The following is an 18,882-nucleotide window of genomic DNA, read 5'->3' on the forward strand; positions in this document are numbered from 1 at the left end:
GAATAAACTGCATATTTTTTTATTAGCCACATACAGGTATAGTACTTCATACTCACATCTTGTCAGCAAAGTCTTTTTTTCAAGGACAAGCATTTTTTTTCTAAGACAAGGAAACTCAATGAAACCAGCATCCATGAAAACTAATGACCCTCAACTGCTTTTTGCAAGGCTTCATAGCATTCAAGTGCAATCTGAGCCTCTGCTTTTGCTCTGTCAGAAGATGCTGCACTCAAATCATGCTGAGCTTTAGTAACACCTTCACGGATGGCCTGTAAAGTACAAATGCAACCAGTTAGCTTCTTAATCACAATCCCAGATCTTTGAACAAGAAAACTGAGTAAATCAAGGGCAGGCACTTTGTCTTAATAGTTATGAAGTGGTGTCCAGAAAACGCTTTACCCCAATGCTTTGTCATTGCATCATAATTACAGCCTCAGGGGTCAAATAAAGAAGGGTAATTATTTTACAATTTGAAAAAAAAATTATCACAAAATTATCATTATCATGAAAACAAATTTAGACATTTTACTCATGCTTGCAGTAAGCTGGCTGTATTCTTAACCTAAAAAATTATCTGTTGAGTGCAGGATGTTCAAATCCAGAAAAAAACACCTTATAGTGTATCATGAGAGAGAGATGCTAAAAAATCATCTTGCATTTTTATGTTTTGTAATGTCAATTCTAAGATTAAAAGAAAATTTAAAAAAACCATAAAAGTTCAGATTTGGTATCTGAACAAATAAATTTCACTTCAAGAAGGAAACTTGGTTAGGATATATGTGAAGACTGCTGAAATGTCACCTGAGCATCAAGACGATCTAGAGGGTGAGCTTCCTCAGCTAGTACTTGTACTGACGAGTCATCATTAATGGAGATTGATCCACTGCTTACTGAAGAAAGAAAGCCAAGGGGTATCAGGACTTACTTTGCATGATTTGTACATTATATAAATAACAGCATGTACAAGGGGGTTAATTGGTTTTTTACGCTGTGTCAGCAACTAAGGCTATATTACGGCAAGCAGCCAGCCCTGTAAACAGACGCCACGTGCAGAGAAAGAACAGCGTGCCCGAGACGAGAAATGAACTCAGGGCAGCCAACCTTCACTGTATTGGTGACAGGCGCTAACCGTTGCGCCACCGGACCGCTCAACAGCATGTACAAACTACTATAACAAAAAGCAAATGTGTAAATAAATGCAAGTTAGACATGACTTTTATTTCACTTTAATGAAACATTGAGTTTCTGAGTAAACATTTAAATTCTTGTGATCTCTTTTGCATACATAAATTAATTTGATGATAGTGGTACATACCAAAGAATTTTTTATTGGATCCATCTTGTTCAAACACAGTCACAACTCCTGGCTTCAGCACAGCTAAGGAAGGAACATGGTTTGGAAGGATACCAAAGCTACCACTGAACGATGGCACATCAACTTGCTTGACATTGGCACTGGCGTAATAAACCTGTGAACAAATACACACTTCACATGCACTTGTCATGTTCATAAAAAGAAATAGCTAACTAAAAACATCTAACTACCAAAACCCTTATTTATTAGGACCGATGGGGCTTGGACATTTTTGCCCCAAAACCATATCACCTCACCACCTGTGACAAATTCCCAGCCATGACCACATCATCCTAAAACTAAAAAATGAATCAATCACCAATGACAGTAGTAACTATTAAAGTTATATATTACCAACAGAGCTATATGTTGTTCAAACACTATGCACAAATTTACATTTAGTAACAGATAGCAAAGAAAACATTATTCTGCAGTGGCAATGCCATCATACTTTTTACACAGAACTTAATCTATCTGATGAGTGCAATAGCTGAAAATTTACCAAGATTTAGGTGCAAGAATATCAGATGTGCACTGAAAGTGTGAACTGTGAGGCAGATAGACTTTGGATTACTGTTTCTGTAATATTTTTTATTCTTCTATTTTTATCACACGCAGCGATATTGTTGTCACCGTGCTGTACATTTTCTTTATTTTGTCTATGCACATTGACGCATGCACAGACACATACAGAGATGTATGAAGATGGGTGAGATCTGTATGCAGATCAATTTCCTACTTTATGAATACAACTTATCAAGATTCTTTTGAAGTGGGGTTTACACCCTATTACATTAGTGTCCGTACACTATGATGTGTTTTGGGCTAAATGAATGCCAGCAGTGACATCTGCCTGAAGCTGACCAAACATTTGACTGTAAATTTGAAATGAGCCTCTAAATTAAAGTATAAACCAAAACAAAAGTCTACTTAACAAAAGTATTATTAAAGAGAAATAACGTTCATGCACAACTGGAAAATAAATTACCTGCATGTACATTTCAAAGCAGCCATTTGTTTAGCCAGATGTTGGCTGAACCTGTTTACATGGGTTTGTTGGAAATAGGGGGGTTGCTTGCATTTGTATAGTGTTCAAACAACGTATCAGTAATACATATAGTCTTGTCAGCAGTAATTGATTCGTCTTTTGAGCCTGGGTCACTTCTGCTTTCAGTGTTGGGACAATGTGGTCTTATGTGGAACGAAATGGTAATGGCTGGGTCGATTTGATTCAGGCTGTGTGGTAAAATAACCGGTGACCAGACTAACGGAGGAAAATAAATAAATATGAATAATGCATATTTATAATAGTAACGTTTTTCTAAAAATTACAAATCTAAATATTTGGAGTCAATGTGTACAACATACACGACTATGATACTAGAAACTACTATGCATCATTGCTTCACTGTGGTAGCTAGAAGTCGACTATTTAATAACAATTTATAAATTTTGTCGAAATCCACAATATTTAGAAATCATGAGGGTCCTGTTTGACTCCGTTCATGTCCCATTTGAGAGGTCATACTAACAACATACCCATAGAGTAGTGAAAGGAGAGGCATCAGCGCATAAGATATTGACTTACGTCTGTTGGGGAAGCAAGTGTAAAGGCCATATCGGCATATCCTCTCTGTTGAGGGATAAGAATTCTTGAGCACTGTCGTGCCAGAGCAGATACCCTCATGCCACTTCTCATCAAGCCTGCCATTGTGCTAACAAGATGGCGGTACTCCAAGGACGAAAGGGGAAGCTAATCCATTAGGTCTGCAAATAGGGTGTGCATGCCGTTCTATAAAATATATATAATAATTAATGATAGAGGCACATACTACTAGCAGTATATACATCTGAGCATTGTTCGTCACACGAAGGTCATTTAGAAATTATATTAACTTTTTATAAGGGAAAGTCGCTGCGTGGATGTGTATAGGTGGACTGCTGTCTGTCTGCCAAGACTAACGCCTCTTGCCAAGTTCTCCGCTGTTAGTCCCGGCGAGCCGAAACAAAGAATGTGACTAAACCGGAAGCTTTGTAGCCTAATCCCTCATATTAGTAGTTAATCTGAAATTGTGAGTAAACTGGAAACTTTGTAGTGTAATCCCTCGTTTTAGGAGTTATAACTGAAAAAAAAATCCTCAGCCAGCACTCCAGTAATATAAGTTCGTGCTATTATCAACAAATCATCACTTGCCAAGTACCTGTCTTTTACTACTGCTTTATCGTTCCCACATACATCTTTTTAATGTGTGCAAGTCTCTTGTTCGGCTCCCTATTGCTCGATACGTCTGTTCTGCATCTAAAGACTCCCTCCGAGTGCCAAGAAAAAACTCACAGTCCTTATATACCTTTTTCTCGGAATTTCATGATCTTCTGAACTATAGCAATGCACTCAGTGGACCTGCAGTACGTGCTTCTTGGAGATATTATTGTCCATTTTGACAACAAGTCTCATCCTGATACAGTAAAAATTGTTGCATACTTTTCGTCTCGTCATTACAAGAAATCACATATCTTAGACTGGGTCATGCATCGACCTGATGATCAATTATTGCAATCGGTTGATGTTTCTCAGACGCTCACACATCTGATCATTATAATGCTCATAGTGCATATTGATAGAACTCAATCGCATTTGCCCATGGCTGGTGCCAGTTTCTTGTACAACTAATTGTCGGTTGTGTTTGCGCACGTGGGTGAGTGTCAGTGTGTACGCGTGCTGATGTGCGAATAGGCGGGTGATTGGGCATGTGAGAGGGTGAAAGACGGGTGAAGCGAGCCTGAAGTGACCCCTTTCCCCTCGGGCGAGTTAGGCCATCCTTTTCCCGTCATCGGTCCACTATGTACACGTCCTTGGTCAGTTAGTTGTCCTTGACCGGTACTTGTCGGGGGAGCATATGGATAGACGCGGCAGCTGATAGGCCCGCCAATCTTGCCTAATATGGGCGTTAGTTAGCAGGTCCTGTACAGGACGCCCAGTCTGTAACTTTCGTAAGTTCTTTCTTTGGCCACGGCGGCGTCGACTATAACTTCCAAGGTGTCTTGAAGGATAGTCTTCGACAAGGTGTCGTGCGGGGTCATTTGGCCCCATTTTACGTCGCCTCACTGTTGAAAGTAGAGGTTCCTGGTGTCTTACGAATGTGGCAATCTTGTTTCCTACAAAGTCGTTGGTTCTATGTTCTTTGTATGAGATCCGGAGTAGCCTTCTCAGGTACTTTTTCTCGAATGCCTGGATTCTTCTTTCCGTTTCGGGGAGCAGACGCCACGTGTTACATCCATCGAGCAGGATCGGCACTACCAGAGATTTGTACAGCTTGTACTTGGTAGTGAACCTTATCCTATGGCTATGCCAGATCCTATCTAGCCATTGTTACTGTAGCGATCCTGATGCGGACATCTCGTCCTTGAAGCTGATTACCTCTTCGAGCTATACCCGTTCATGTGGATCTCTGCTTTGCCGTGCCATTGATCATAACTTTGCTCTTTTTAGTGCTGGCCTTCAGTCCATGTCCATCTGAACTGTCTGTCAGTGTCACAAATCTAGTTTCTTTTTAGTTGGGAGAGGGATGGAAAACTTAGAGGAGATGGAAGGTGCGGAAGGCGATCGAGCGAGCGATCGGTGTCACTGTGTGTGTCTGCGTGCTGAGTCATGAGATGGCCGCGTTTGTAATTAATATTAACAGCTCGAAATGTGAAGGGTAGGGAGAAATGCAAAAGAGTGATTAGTCTCTTCGGTGAGTAAACATCCAGACCCGACTTTGCGTAAGCGTCCTGATCGGGCCAGACTAGAGAAAATTTGTCAAATTTAACCTATTGAGGCAACTCTGTGTCTGTCAATTTTTTTCTTAAAACTGTGGTTTAGTGTTTGTAAATGGAGTCTTTGTTATGAGTGATTTATAGTTTTTTTCTGTATGAGGTTAATAGCTGAAAGTAGGTTTTCGGGCAGACCTGGGCAAAGGCCGCATCCGGTCTCTGACCGGCCTGCCCGTTAGTATATATATACTTTATATACAGTATTGGGTAAAACTGAGTTCACAATATTAGTCCGGCCCTCTAAAACCATCCCATTTTCACATGCGGCCCCTTGGAAAAATTAATTGCCCACCCCTGGGTTAGGGGAATGCTTTTGCGATATCTCGTATTCTAAGGACTATATTAATTAATTTTCTGTCCAGGTTTTACTTTTTATTTCTTCGTCTTGTTATCTGCTTCGTGTTCGTCGGCTGTCGGACTGGATTGTACCGAGCTTCGGAAGGGACGCGGCAGGAGTGGAGATTGTCTTGTTATTTTCAAGCGGAGGCTTCGTGGGGATCTGCGCCGCCGGACATGACTGAACATAAGCCTTTTACCGGCGAGGAAACTGTGCGTTCGGACTAGGTGTTATTTGAGAGAATTAGATTTTCTTGTTTTTTCCTCAGTATAAATGTCTATGTTAATTGCTTGTGGTCGAAAAGTTTTTTAAAATTATTTATCTTTAAATTCCACTGTTGTGTTTTTATAATTTTCTCATGTGAACGTCACAGTAGAGTGCAAGTGACAGTCTGTTGGTGAGGACTTGAAGTTCTTTGTTAGTGCCTGTTAACAGACCTAAGTCATCTGCAAAGTGTAAGTAGCACATCGGTCTTCCACCAATGGAAATGGAAGTATGATGGTCGTGGAGAGCTTTGGTGATGTTCTCCAAGAAGATATTAAACAGCCTGGTGACAGGTACATCCTTGACGTGTATGCCTACTGTGGTTCGAAAGTAAGCTCCGATTATTCAGCATTACTGTACTTGTTGAGCTATTGTATAGTGCTTTGATGACTCTATGTTGAATTTTCGCATTATATGCCATAGCATATTGTGATTGTGCAGTTAAAGTACATTAACAATGATCATGAATATTTAGTACATACTCCTTCCTGATGGAGTTCATGGCATTTACAAAGTGTCTACACACGCAGGAATGAACGAACCTGCAGAAATAAAACTTGTACACCCAAATAAATTTTTACAAGCTGAACTTCATTTGCTCATTCATTTTTGGAAACCCGTGTATGGATAATGTTGAATTGTACACTGAACTACACAATAGTGTCATTGTAACAGCCAGCATGATCAAAGAACACTACATGTATCAACGCCCAGCATCAAAACCAGACATAGTCTACCATCAGCTTGGGGCGAAGGTTACATGTATATGTAATTCTCTAAAATTGTCAGAGCTATAACACACAGTTCTGTTGTCAATATTTTACATGAATTTCTACTTGTCATCTGTGATAATTCGACTTTCAGCGTTGGAACAATTGGTCACGACAGAGTTTAATCTATCAAGGTCAATGTGGATTGAGGTAGAAGTCAGTGCTGATTGTACTGACTGGGAAGGCGTTTCCCTGCCACAGGTCTAAGCAGGGACTTGCACCAGCAACCTTCTGCTCCAGAGTCTCGTCTAGTGCATCTGGGAAAACTTACACATAAAAAATAATAAAAAAGTAACAAAGTGTTTTTTAAAAACACTGTTCAAAGCCTTTTATAACTGCTTTCAAGATATAATTCCATTCTTAAAGCAACTAATTATTATGGATGTACATCTACAAAATCCTCCACAAAATACTTCAGTCATTCAAGTCTAAAATGTAGTTTATGAGGTGTTCAGCTATTGAAGTTTCTGGAATAAGCTCTTGGATACCTGAAAAAGACAAACAAATCTGGTTATTAATTGCATCATAGTCTATATTTTATATATTTCTGGCTTTGTCTAAAGCAGTATACTTGTTTTATTACTACATATAGAGGAAAGTTAGCAAACGAATGTGTTAGCATATATCAGGATCTTTAGCAAAAGACCAAAAAATGCAAAACTATTCCCCTCATTATTCCCCCTTTCAAGCTCCTGCTACACAAGCGGCAGACACTAAAATGGAATTTCCATGAACTGAAAAGAAAAGTGTTCTATATAGTAATTTCCACTGAGAAAAAGACGTTTTTGCAACCTTTATCATCAAGAGATGGTAAACTGCCTTCCTCTTAATATAAACATAAAGCATCAAAAAAATATGAAGACTGCTAATTAATAAAGAACAATGGTGCTATGCTCAATAAACTTTTCTGTTGGGGCTGATATCATTGGGTGAGGGTCATATCTGATCTGTGTATAATACAAGTCATTTTTTTCCAGTCCCTTTTTCTACCCATAATGTACAGCCACTTTGACTATATAAGCGTAGCAGATTTTTACATCCATGAAATACTTGTCCTCATCACTTATTGACAATCTGTCCAATTAAGAAGGCCTTTGTGTCTTTCCTCTGCTTAAGTCAACAGCTTTTGATTTATTGACTTCTATCATATTCCTCTTAACCAAAGTCATTACGCAAAAATTTTCTTAAGAAAAATTCTTATCGAAAGAGGGAAGAAAGAGTGTTGTACAGCTGTGAATATCCTGCAGCTGAATGAAGAAGAAAACATTTGACTAAATTGGCTAAAATCAATACTGTAATGCACAGAATTTTACCAATAAATAACAAAGATACATAATTTAGAACAAATCTGTTGTGTCCTTCACACCACTTTTAACAGCTGAAATTTTTTTAGGCCTGCTTTTCTTTTATCCCAATCCTGTCCTAACTACACTTGCACCCAGTTTTCAAACTATCTTTTCTTGCTGAAACAAACTATCATCTATGTCAGCACAACTTTCAAGGCCCCATAGTTCTAGCTTCTAACAACTACTTTAGTGTCCAGAATATAAAGTTCCTGATTTCTTGGAACCACAAACTTGATAGTTACATTTGTAAAATTCACATGAATTTAACCTCTATTTTCACTCTGTGAACATGTAACAAAAGTTGTTGCAAGTTGATTCCTGAACTTTTCCCTGATATTTCAAAAAAATGTTTCCTTGACTTTTCCAGAGAATGTACATTGTTTCCCCCCAAACCACCCACCCCCAAGTTTCCGATTTTTTTCTGACCTGTATGGTCTGTAAAAGTGCTGGACAATGGATCTTAACTAAAAAAATTTAAAAGGAAAAAAATATGTTCTGCAGAGCTGTTCACAAATTGTTCCAGTTAAAATAAATCTACAGCCAGAAAGTTTACACATATGGCATGTTATTTCCCGTAGGATAATTGTTTTTTAAATCCAACTTATTCGGTCCTTCATGTACTAACCTCTGCACATATCTAAACTTCTCTCAAAGCCTTTTCTCATGTTTTGATATGCTATCCAAAAGCCTCATAGGCATCAGTAAACTGTATAGGTCACATGAAATGCAACAGAGGGTTAGTCTCTAATCACTTGACAGTAATGATATTTCAGACATCTAGCATTCAGTTGGTAACAGTTGAAAAATAATGCTTACACAATTATCAACACAGTGAATGAAGTCTATCAGTTCTTCATAGCAATTTTCCCCTGTGCCTTCAGTTTTGTTGACACGATCACATTCTGTGATTTGAGCATTGTTGACACGTTCATTACATTCATCATAGCGGTCTTTTAACTTTTGACATGATGCTGTTTCTGAGCAGGATTCCTTTAATGTATCTTGAGGATCCTTGATAAACAAATTATAGATTTATGTATGACAATAATCAATGTAAAATTTATATAGTACAGAATCACAATCACACAGGAGCATGTGCTCAGCACTTATCATAAAATAGGTCATGCAGAAAAAAAGGCAATGATGAGGATGAAGCACAAAAAACCATTAAGATACAGAAGTAACAGTAACAATGAAAAGTTAACATCAAAGAGTCATTGGCAGGACAGATTAATCAAGAGACTAAACAGGTTAGTAACTTTAAGTGCCCTGTGCACATGGACAAAATGTGTTTTTAATTCATGTTTAAAAGCCTCAATAGTAGGTAAAAGGCAGATATAAAGCAGAAGGGAGTTCCGCTGCTTTGCTGCATCATACCTAAAAGCCAGTGACCATATAGTTTTGTGACGGGAATAGTATAGACTGGTCAGATGATGAGCAAAATTTTCTGATTATGCATTCGGGCAGTTATACAATAATTGCATGCACATATTTAACGCGAGTAGAAAATATACATCACAAAAACCTCTTTTACCATGAACTAAAAAAGAAAACATGGGCCCAACTGAGGGGGGCTGCCCAAAACCGGGTTCGCTGGCGAGGTGTTGTTGCGGCCCTATGCTCCTTGAGGAGTAACAAGGAATGATGATGATGATGATGAAAAAAAAAATCTTACCCCTTAAAAAAAATTATAATGGCTTGTGTGAATTACTTTTCTCCCCAATAGTGTTGGCTGCAGAATACTTTTAATCACAAACTAAAGCTGAGTTTATAATACCTACATAACTAAGTGTTGCAATGCACCACGAGTTACTTAAATAACTACTGCATTCATTAAAAAAAAAAACAACACCAATGGTAACAGAGCTAAACCAAAAACAAACAAAACAAAAGCACAACACTGAAATAGCAGGTTGCTAGGTTATCAATGGCAGGTTATTTGTTGTTGGCATGCAAGAAGCATATCGTAATTTCTTTTTTAAAGGGTATGCTTACCAGAAGCTCTTCATCTTCCTCTTCCACTTCCACCACCTGAAAATATTTTTTTAGAGATAAAAATTGTACATGAATTTTATCTGTAAAAGTAAACTTAAACAATAATTGGCTTTTTATAAACCTAACCAGATATTACTTAAAAGGTGGGAAAAAATGATTTGACCCTAGGAAGGTAAGGTGCTAGTGATTCTTCTACCAAGTGGTCAATTCTTTGCTAATTGTTTCCATCTGGCCCAACAAGTACCCTATCCTCCCTCTGCTAGATCAAATGTACTCCCCTGCCAGACAATGCAAACTCAGCCTATAAAGCATTTTATTGTTTTTTTCAATTCTCTCTAAAAATAAACTTGAACAAGTACTGGTTTTTATTCATCTGTTACCAAATATTACACTTAAGAATTCTATTTTTTCGGAGGAGGGGGGTCAACAGTAAACTGTATTATGATTCTCAATCTTCAAATACCCATATCGTAGAGATAAAGATGCAACCTATTACTGCTATTTCAGCTACTGTTTTATCATATAAACAGGTATGCAATCACACACAATGGTTATCTTGGTGGTAACAATATGATCATTAATGAGAGAAGCAGATTGCAAGATATACCTCCTTTTCAGGAGGTCCAAAGCTGGATTGCGAAAGTCTTTGCGGCTAATTTTCTATAGATCCGGCATGATGCATATCATGTGGTACAAAATTTAAGGGGCACGACTCAGCTGGTGAACAGGCCGACGCCACTGCCTGAAGCATTAATAACTCTAGATATTCGTGATATTTTCTCGACAGTATGGACAAGAAATTCCCTTTATCTGTACCACAACAATCAGTGTCATATAGGCAAAGTCTAGAGTAGCAAACGTTGTCTAGATATGAAGCGAAAATAAATGCAGTAGAAGGTAGAAACATATGAACTGCCAAAGCATCTATACTTTCCAATGACCACAACAACTTGCTGTGCACCAGACAAGAAGACATTTTGGAGTACCTTGTTTTTGCCAAAAGTAGCTATACAATGAAAGAATTTAAGGGTTTCATTCAAAGTGTTTAAGCCTCAGATCTTTTCCTAAAGGCCAGTGGTTTAATTTGTCCAGACTGCAGAAAACAGCCTCAATTTATAAACCAGGGAAATGTTAAACCAAATCCATCATCACATCAAACTCAAACCATTTTCTTTTCCTTCACTATTGTTTTAACCAGCATCTCCTTATTTTGTAAGTTTTCTTTGTGCAATTAGTGTACATCAGTTGTTTTCACAATTTACACCAGGTTCAGAAGTTTGAGAATTCTTTTGCTTTTGTTTTGCAGTGTCACATCAGTGATCCCCTTATTTTGTACTACTATTGTTGCATTACAAGCATATAAGTGCAGTGCTTTTGTTTTTTTGCTGCATTTATTTTATTAGTACATATTGGCGGTGTGTACCAAATAAGTTTGGTTTGTGCATGTTGTTTCCAATGAGATAGGAGACTAATGTCATCTGAAAAGTCCAGGTCCTCTAGCTGTTTGGTGAAGGTCCACTGGATACTGGTGTTGTCTTGCGCATAATCCAGTCTATGACCATGAGGAACATTGTTGATGATAATATGCAATCCTGTCTTACTCCGGTCTTTACAAAAGGTTTGGTGAGTTTGCCATTGTAAATAACTTGGCATGTTTCGGTGACATCACGCGCCGGATCTCTATACATAAAACTTGCTGGTTGGGGGTCAATCACCCTTTACAATTTACATGCTTGAAGTTCTGTCACTGTTGTCCTCTACATATTTTACTCGATTTTTGTTACAGACTGTTTTATAGCAATCAAGTAATCGTTTGAGTTCTGCAAACCTTTCATTTTTCGCTACCATCGACACGACTTTTTTCGTCGTTGTCTGTGTACATGTACTTTCTTGTGTTTATGGTCGTTTGTCTACTGAAGCCCACAATATTCCTACAGCGAGAAACTGATGTTTTATGCCGAACCAACAACTACGGCTAAATCACGGCAAGCCAACCCTGCATACATCCTACAGCGATATATTATGGTCGATAGTGAGCGAAATTATTGTATATGTATGTATTTATCTCTACATATTGTTAGCAAAATCTGGAACTGACCTTAGTTATATTGACCAGAAATCCTATCTTTCAATACCGGCAGGATACCACAAGGTCAAACTTCGTGTGTTATAAGCATCCGAATTAGGTAAAAAAATAATAAATAATGAGGCCATACTTATTTATTTTGGGTACTATAATTAAAATGTATTCTTCATTTTTAAAGCTATCATCAAACATCATAATATCGGTACCTTAGGCTTAGGTTTGCCGCTTAGAGCTACCTCGTTCTCCAGACCCATCTTGTCGAAATCTGAATAAATACCCGGATGATCATATCGGAAGCACACAGTAACAACGGTTGGAGAATTTATATTTTAATTTAAATTAAGTTTTTAAGAAACGTATTGTTTATAAAATACTTATCTTAAATTTAGAGTTTTTTTTACAAACCTTCAATTTTAAGGAGAATAAATAAAATTCTTAGAACCGGAGTCACAATCTGTCCTTGTCCGTGTTTAGTCGAGAGCTCGTACTACTCACTGCCTGAAGAGTATTGTGTGAGGCAATGTTATCAAACAAACTTGTATTACGTGGTTTCCGCTTCATAACAAGAGAGTCTACATCTTTTTTTTTTTTCTTAAGTGCTGTCACAAACTGTTCCCATCATAATTTCATTGTCTTCACCATTTTACGTGAAGTGTTGTTCATAACAGTAGAATATTTAAGAATTTAACACGACTCAATGGTGCCCACTATTGTCTCGAAAACAATCGATCAATCACTTTAAGTCGTCACTACATGCATTACTATATATACCATGGACGTAATATATACATCTATGTATTTACCATTCCCCGCGCGCGTGCTTCAGACTACCCACACATTTCAGTTGGTATTGCATGCATAAGTGTACCTGAAACAGTTCATAATTGCTTAATTCATACCATTTGATATTTACATGTACTCACATGTTTCAAGTTAGTCTATGTGTGCCAACCTATAGTTTAAAACTGGATTGATGCATGGTAGCCTATCTATTCAAATATATGTGTATTGTACAGTTTTTACAGCTTACTTAATTTGTTCTATAATCTTAAACTGTCAAATCTGTAAATTGGATGGCATATTCTTATATGTTCCAGACATAACCATGAAATGAAGAATATGAGGGAAACCATTGTGAAATGTATCATCCTGATGCACATGCTATATTCAGCATGTGCAGTTCAGTCTGTGGACACTGAAGAGATCAATCCATTTGATATGGTTAACTTTGACCTTTCAGCCATGAAAATGATGAAGGTCTGTTTAAATAGATAAACTGCACATTTGTCATCGCACACTAATAATTGCAAATTATATTTCATAAACCGGTGATGCAGACAAAACCATATGTACCTAAGTTTACAAAATGATGTTTGCCTGTTGTGCATATGTGTGTGTTACTAATATAATCAAATCTTCTGGTGCATATTTTCAACCACACACACACTTTCCCCTTTACCACCATCATCCTACGTTCAGGAAAAAATTTTAAAAGTATAGAACAAATTAGTTTTCTCTTAAATAACATTATGTAGAAGACAATTTAAATTTGCATTCGACATTGTATCCCCAAACTAATAATAATCATATTCATTAGGATAAGAGTTCTTCAAAAGGGCAAAAGGTTGGAGCCACGGCAGATATTGAAAAGGATGCAAAAGAGCCAGTTGTTTCTGATGGAAGCAAAGAACAAACTAACCCTAGTACAACAGATGCATCACCTCAAGATATACCAGAGGGAATAAAGAACATTGCAGATGACATGTCTACCACAAGAGCAAAACCTGTCACGATAGAAAAAGTTGAACGTAATTCTTGTCCAGCTTTGTCACTCTTTCGCCAGTTTGTTACTAAACTGCTGCATTTTGCTGACCGTGGAGCTGACAAGGTAGGTTATGGGTACTGACCCTAAACTGTGATAAACCAATATTATTGTTTTATTATCTGTCGCCATTGAACCCATCACCAAGTATTAACTTCAGAGAGAGCAGCTGTTTTTGCAAATACTTTCTGCTCAGAATATTATCTTGAAGAATGACATTCTTTTGTCATGAAGAGATTATGTTAGTGTCTTTACTAAGGTCATAAAATGAATGCTTATGAACAACAAATAAATGCAATAATTTGTGCATTTGGTTGGTTTTTTTTTTATTTATTTATTGCAAATGAAAGTAGTTACTAAACTGTTTTGTCATACAGATGGATGAAACAAAGCCAATTGATATGTGCTTGCATCTTCGCTTAACCCAACATCATCTAAGTGAACTGAAAAGCTTCAGTCGTGACCCTTTGAAGGATGGAGTGCATTCAGCACATGATGTGTTGACAGAGGCCATGCTTGGGACTTGTGAAATAGATGCAGATGACTCTTTCTATAATATCTTGGGGCTAGAGGACAAACAAGGTTTTACATTGAAAAAACTGATGCAGGTAATTTTTTCTTCTTACAGCATAATCTGAAGATATATATATATTTGCAGATGATAGGAAGATGGATAAACACGAGTGTACCTTGAGAGGATTTGAGAAAAATATATCAGTTCTCATCAACATTATCTGCCTGTTACTCTTGGAATATAAAAGGTTAAGGTCACAGTCTAGTTGGAGGTAGGGTTAGGAGGATGCAAGTGGTTTACTGAGGCTTGATGTGTAGAAGGTGGTCCAGGTCTCTCCATCTTCACCTTTCCTGATAAACGTCATATCCATTGCTTCAGGGTAAACGGAGAGATTTTAAATCATACATACCTGGAACAATCTTTAAACTGATGACCTTAGAAGACGTTGAGTGCATTGTTTAGGCAATGGTACTTACACTTTGACAATGCTAATAGTTGCCAGTGTTGTCTGACCTTGATAGGTTTCTCCATTATACCCAACTGTTGTTTAAGTTTCATTTCATTCTCAGCATGATGTCATTTGTAAGATAACAAAGTTTTCTATCTGTGGAGTGGTACGGAAAGATAATGGCTTAGTAATGATGTAGCTACATGATAATATACAGAAGAATGCACAAGACACCGCTTCACCTAGGTATCTTTCCAGTGAACAAAGCCAGATCTAGAATTGTGTGAGTGTGCATGATGTTGCTGTCCTATTAATAGACTATTAGCACAGTTCAGCTCAGTGATGTTGGTAGTGATGCTGTTTTCCTACCACATTTTTTCTTATATGTGATGTGTCTTTTTGGGATAAAACATTCCTTCGCTTTGTGTGTTTTTTTTTTTCTTTTTTGCTTTATTGGTCTTTAGATGATGTGATTTGTGCATTTTAGGTTTTGGCGCTGATTTTTCTGGGGACTGCAATTCTACTCCTGCTATCCAAACTACATTTTTCATTCAACCTGATCATTTGGGTTCTTTTCACTGGTTTTGTAATTAGTGTTGGAACAACATGGTATCGACTGTACCAGGTATCACACTTTTCACATCCTACACTGCATCTACAGTATTATAAAATTATAAACAGCAGTCTGAATCAGCATTTTTACTGCTGGGGTTCTGGAAGATGTGGTTGCCAGGGGTTCCACAAGAAAAGGCAATTGAAAATAATTTTTAAAACTTTATAACCATGATGCTGCTATTTTCCTAGGTAAATTACAAATCATTGATGAAGAATTCCAATCTTTTAAATCATTTTACTGCACTATTGCAAAAACTAATAAAATACCTCAAAACCTATCTTTACAGTTAATTAATTCAGTAGATAGATTTTAATCATTTTTGTTCTGCTGATTTTTAAAAATCTAGGTATCTTTGAGGCTTAAAAACTTGAGAAAGACAGGTCTAAAATATAAGAACGTGAAAGCATGAAAGATGTTGACTATCATTGTCTTTTTTTTTCTAGGGTGAGGTTGCAAGACAACATGAAGCAATGCTGAAGGACTTGCCTTCAGGGTGCATCAAACAACCAGATGACCCGGGTATGCTAAACCATCTTGTCAGCCTTGTTAGAACATACTTCACCTTCCAGAAAGATGAGTGTATTGAATACTATGAGCATCTGATTGTTGACCCACTGGTCAAAGTGAGCATTATGGAGGTAGGTGTGTTGATAATATTCCCAGTCATCTTACCTTTGGTTTCTACACTTACAAATGTCAGAATCAAAAACTTTTTTCAGTTTCTTTTCTTAAACAAAGCCCATACATTATGCAGTTAATCTTCAGTCTTTGTGACAGATATTCTGAGGTATTATTCTTTATGAAAAATAAAATGCAAAGTTAGATGTGCATGATATAGTTGTTGAACATAACTTACTATTACATGGACATTCTATGAAGTAAAAGTTGTCTGTATTAAAGACCATTGATTCCCATTTTTGGACACCTATATGTTCATTTTCTGTCTGTTCACTTAACAGGCATTGGCAGTGGCAGTGGTTCAGACACTGCTGAAGCCATTGCGCACAATTGGAACAGAAGTCAGCCAGTTCCTACGAGCTGTACTCAAAGATCTCCCTGTCCAATGGCAGTTTGGCACCATTCTAATTCTTATTATACTTTTTGTGATCACTCTGCTTGTTTGCTGTAATTATCGCATACGTGTCCCTTTTTTGTTAGCTATTGAGCCGGCACCATCATCTTGCAGAGAACAGGTGTGTTGATTACTTGTTGGTGACTGTAGACTATGAAGTTATTTTTTATGTGGGTATTTACATACATACTCAGAAAGAAGTGCGTACAAAATTGCTTTTACCTCATTCTGATTTTGCACATGAGATCTGTTTAAGGATGCTGCTTTTGCAGAGTTTATTGCCTTTCCTTAAAGCAGATTTTATTTTTAGTGTGTCTTCATGGAGTAAATAGCTTATTTTCTGAGTATGGAAACTGTGTCGAATTGGAGGGTTATTTGGGTAAATGTTAGTTTCAGATGCCTACCTTTTTGGATTTTTGAAAATTATTTCTTGAGTTTTGTTTGGGTAGCATTTGTAGCCATTTTACTTATAATTTGCTACTTCATTTGTGTGTGGCTGAATTTTATGTTTGCTTTCTACAGTGTTCAGTTTATAGATAAGTCAAGTCTTATGATCACTAATGCCTATTTATACATTACTATTTTACCGTTTCAGGTACATGAGTTGAAAGCAATCAAACTTCAGCAAAAACTGAGCAAGTTAGAATCAACTGTCAAAAATAATGCAGAAATAAGAACATCTCAGCAGAGTGCACCTCTAAATGAAAGATACCCCTATGTATGTTTTTCTACTTTATATAGCATGTCAATAAGGTGATTTTAGGATGCAACATTTTTCTTAATGTTATCTATAGTGTAAATCATGCAAGTCTGACACTAACCATGTTACTATCTTGGTTCCAGGTACTTGAGCAGCAATCAGTCACACTTCAGCAGAGACTAAAAAAGTCAGAACCAGCTGTTGAAAACGTAGCAGCAAGCACATCCAAGCAAAGTGCATCGCAACAGTCTTGTTTCAATAGTTCTGAAGCATTGAGCACTAAAGAGAAGTGGCTTTCAGGCTCGGAACCATTTCCACAGATTTTCCTTCCAGAGGAGGAAGTCAAAAGGAGTTTGGAAAAAGATGATTCTTTAACAGAACATAATGTCGAAGTAACATAAAGCAGTGGTGCAAGGGAAAAAGCAAATGTGGACTTTTTCAGTAGTGAGTAGAAGTCAGAGTGAGTAGAATCAGTGGTGGGGTTCAAACATTGCCAAAAGAATCATTCATGCGGCCTCAATAATGGACAGTTATATGCAGCGTTTCAACCCAGAGAGAGGTCTCTTAAATGTGCCTTAATACAAACTTTATCAGTAACCTAAAATGGCATGTCGCTAAATCATTTTCTGCTACAGCTAATGCAGCTTCTGTGAAATATGATCCGAAATTCCGTTTTGCATGAGTCTGGAATTAATGTGAGAGAAAGCATGGCACCAGGGTATATTTCACTTAATGAAACAAGGGAAAAGATGCATTTTGCTGTTGAAAGAAAGGAAATCTTTTTCACAACTGTGTAAGAGATTATGGTTCCCCATCTTTTCATGTCATCTGTTAGACCAAAAATGTTGAATTAGGAGCAGGTAGATAATGCAACAAAGTAATGGAAGAAATTGAAATGATTTTACAGTTTTTCTTCTGATTTAGGATTAATCCTTTCAGGAATCCAGCTTTTTGTTGATCCAGAATCTAAAATATAGGCTGCTGTGAGGTGACTAGCTCTGACCCCTCCAAGCAGGGAAGTGCCTTGTGCCTTGTGTTTCACTGGATGGCGACTCCTCTTGCTCAAAACCCCCCTCCTGTACCCTCCATATATTTGCTTATAATGAGGTTGTCAAGGTGCTACAAAGTTCTGGACATCTATTTCCCTTTGTGGCAGTTTATTAGGTGCTAGATATTAAAGGCACATATGTATGTGTAAATAAATTTATTTGAAATTACATCATACGTGTGTGTCAGTCCATGTGAATGGTTACATATTGTACGTTTGTCCTTGTGGTATGAAAAAAATTAGCATTAATCCATTGTGAATGAAAACTTGTATTAGGCACATTAATATCTAGAGCTAAAGCAGTTTTGGAACATGGAGCACATGTGATGAGACTAAGGAAGACATTTGACATGAAGAATGAGCACACACTTTTTGGAAAAAGCAAGGTCTTTTGTGGATTTGAAGATCAAAGCGTGGGCTTAGAATAGATATAAAAAAAAAAAAACACAGGACAAGGTATTAGACTAGATAGCTCCCCCAAAGAGTAAGAGAATTTGAGTGGAAAATTCTGCTTGTGAACTTCTTATCCTCTTCCCTGGAACAACAAAGAGGAATGGACTGATAGGTGCTATAAGGGCTTCAGGAGCAGCAACTAACCAATGGTTTAGCCACAGTGTTTAGTCAGCCATAGAAAAAGTGGATCTGATTATATTATTATTAAGAATCTTGAGTAACTCAGCAGGGGACTTTTGCATGT

At 37.4% G+C, this 18,882-nt stretch overlaps 3 protein-coding genes and 1 long non-coding RNA gene across 8 annotated transcripts; 2 read left to right on the forward strand and 2 right to left on the reverse strand.

The window, feature by feature from the left end:
* Nucleotides 1-3: 3 nt before the first annotated feature.
* On the reverse strand, nt 4-3,105 carry LOC112556424 (ATP synthase subunit delta, mitochondrial-like). Its single transcript, XM_025225416.1, has 4 exons — nt 2,943-3,105; nt 1,316-1,469; nt 802-890; nt 4-269 (listed from the first exon to the last, which is right to left on the reverse strand). Exons 1-4 carry the CDS (start codon nt 3,063-3,065, stop codon nt 141-143), a joined length of 495 nt encoding a protein of 164 aa, XP_025081201.1. The 5' UTR covers nt 3,066-3,105; the 3' UTR covers nt 4-140.
* A 1,515-nt stretch (nt 3,106-4,620) lies between these two features.
* Nucleotides 4,621-6,460, forward strand: LOC112554213. The gene is made up of 2 exons (XR_003097219.1): nt 4,621-5,088; nt 5,530-6,460. It is a non-coding gene; the product is annotated as an uncharacterized LOC112554213 (long non-coding RNA).
* Nucleotides 6,341-12,261, reverse strand: LOC112554208 (cytochrome b-c1 complex subunit 6, mitochondrial-like). Its single transcript, XM_025221871.1, has 4 exons — nt 12,172-12,261; nt 9,880-9,915; nt 8,701-8,895; nt 6,341-7,026 (listed from the first exon to the last, which is right to left on the reverse strand). The coding sequence occupies exons 1-4, from the start codon at nt 12,217-12,219 to the stop codon at nt 6,994-6,996; spliced, it is 312 nt and encodes a 103-aa protein (XP_025077656.1). The 5' UTR covers nt 12,220-12,261; the 3' UTR covers nt 6,341-6,993.
* Nucleotides 12,210-18,356, forward strand: LOC112554165 (chloride channel CLIC-like protein 1). Of its 5 annotated transcripts, none has more exons than XM_025221808.1 (9): nt 12,210-12,277; nt 13,063-13,222; nt 13,563-13,853; nt 14,165-14,395; nt 15,237-15,374; nt 15,809-16,003; nt 16,325-16,558; nt 17,033-17,155; nt 17,281-18,356. In XM_025221808.1, exons 2-9 carry the CDS (start codon nt 13,076-13,078, stop codon nt 17,536-17,538), a joined length of 1,617 nt encoding a protein of 538 aa, XP_025077593.1. In that variant the 5' UTR covers nt 12,210-12,277; nt 13,063-13,075; the 3' UTR covers nt 17,539-18,356. The 5 variants fall into 5 exon arrangements, with proteins under 5 accessions (XP_025077593.1, XP_025077586.1, XP_025077578.1 ...); XM_025221801.1 differs by lacking the exon at nt 12,210-12,277 and adding an exon at nt 12,398-12,477; XM_025221793.1 differs by lacking the exon at nt 12,210-12,277 and adding an exon at nt 12,484-12,808.
* Nucleotides 18,357-18,882: the final 526 nt, after the last annotated feature.

The sequence above is a fragment of the Pomacea canaliculata genome, linkage group LG2 (genome assembly GCF_003073045.1).
Source record: "Pomacea canaliculata isolate SZHN2017 linkage group LG2, ASM307304v1, whole genome shotgun sequence".
In the NCBI taxonomy this organism is placed as follows: Eukaryota; Metazoa; Mollusca; class Gastropoda; order Architaenioglossa; family Ampullariidae; genus Pomacea; species Pomacea canaliculata.

Bases quoted from the DNA above. Each gene is read 5' to 3' on its own strand.
- LOC112556424 (XM_025225416.1), bottom strand. From the start codon at position 3,065: ATGGCAGGCTTGATGAGAAGTGGCATGAGGGTATCTGCTCTGGCACGA. The intron at 1,470-2,942 runs GTAAGTCAATAT...ATTTGTTCACAG, and splicing joins CACTTGCTTCCCCAACAGAC to GTTTATTACGCCAGTGCCAA. The intron at 891-1,315 runs GTATGTACCACT...TTCTTTCTTCAG, and splicing joins ATCCAATAAAAAATTCTTTG to TAAGCAGTGGATCAATCTCC.
- LOC112554208 (XM_025221871.1), bottom strand. From the start codon at position 12,219: ATGGGTCTGGAGAACGAGGTAGCTCTAAGCGGCAAACCTAAGCCTAAG. The intron at 8,896-9,879 runs GTAAGCATACCC...TTGTTTATCAAG, and splicing joins AGGAAGATGAAGAGCTTCTG to GATCCTCAAGATACATTAAA. The intron at 7,027-8,700 runs GTAAGCATTATT...TGTCTTTTTCAG, and splicing joins TTCACTGTGTTGATAATTGT to GTATCCAAGAGCTTATTCCA.
- LOC112554165 (XM_025221793.1), top strand. From the start codon at position 12,738: ATGGACGTAATATATACATCTATGTATTTACCATTCCCCGCGCGCGTG. The intron at 14,396-15,236 runs GTAATTTTTTCT...TGTGCATTTTAG, and splicing joins CATTGAAAAAACTGATGCAG to GTTTTGGCGCTGATTTTTCT. The intron at 16,559-17,032 runs GTGTGTTGATTA...TTACCGTTTCAG, and splicing joins CATCATCTTGCAGAGAACAG to GTACATGAGTTGAAAGCAAT.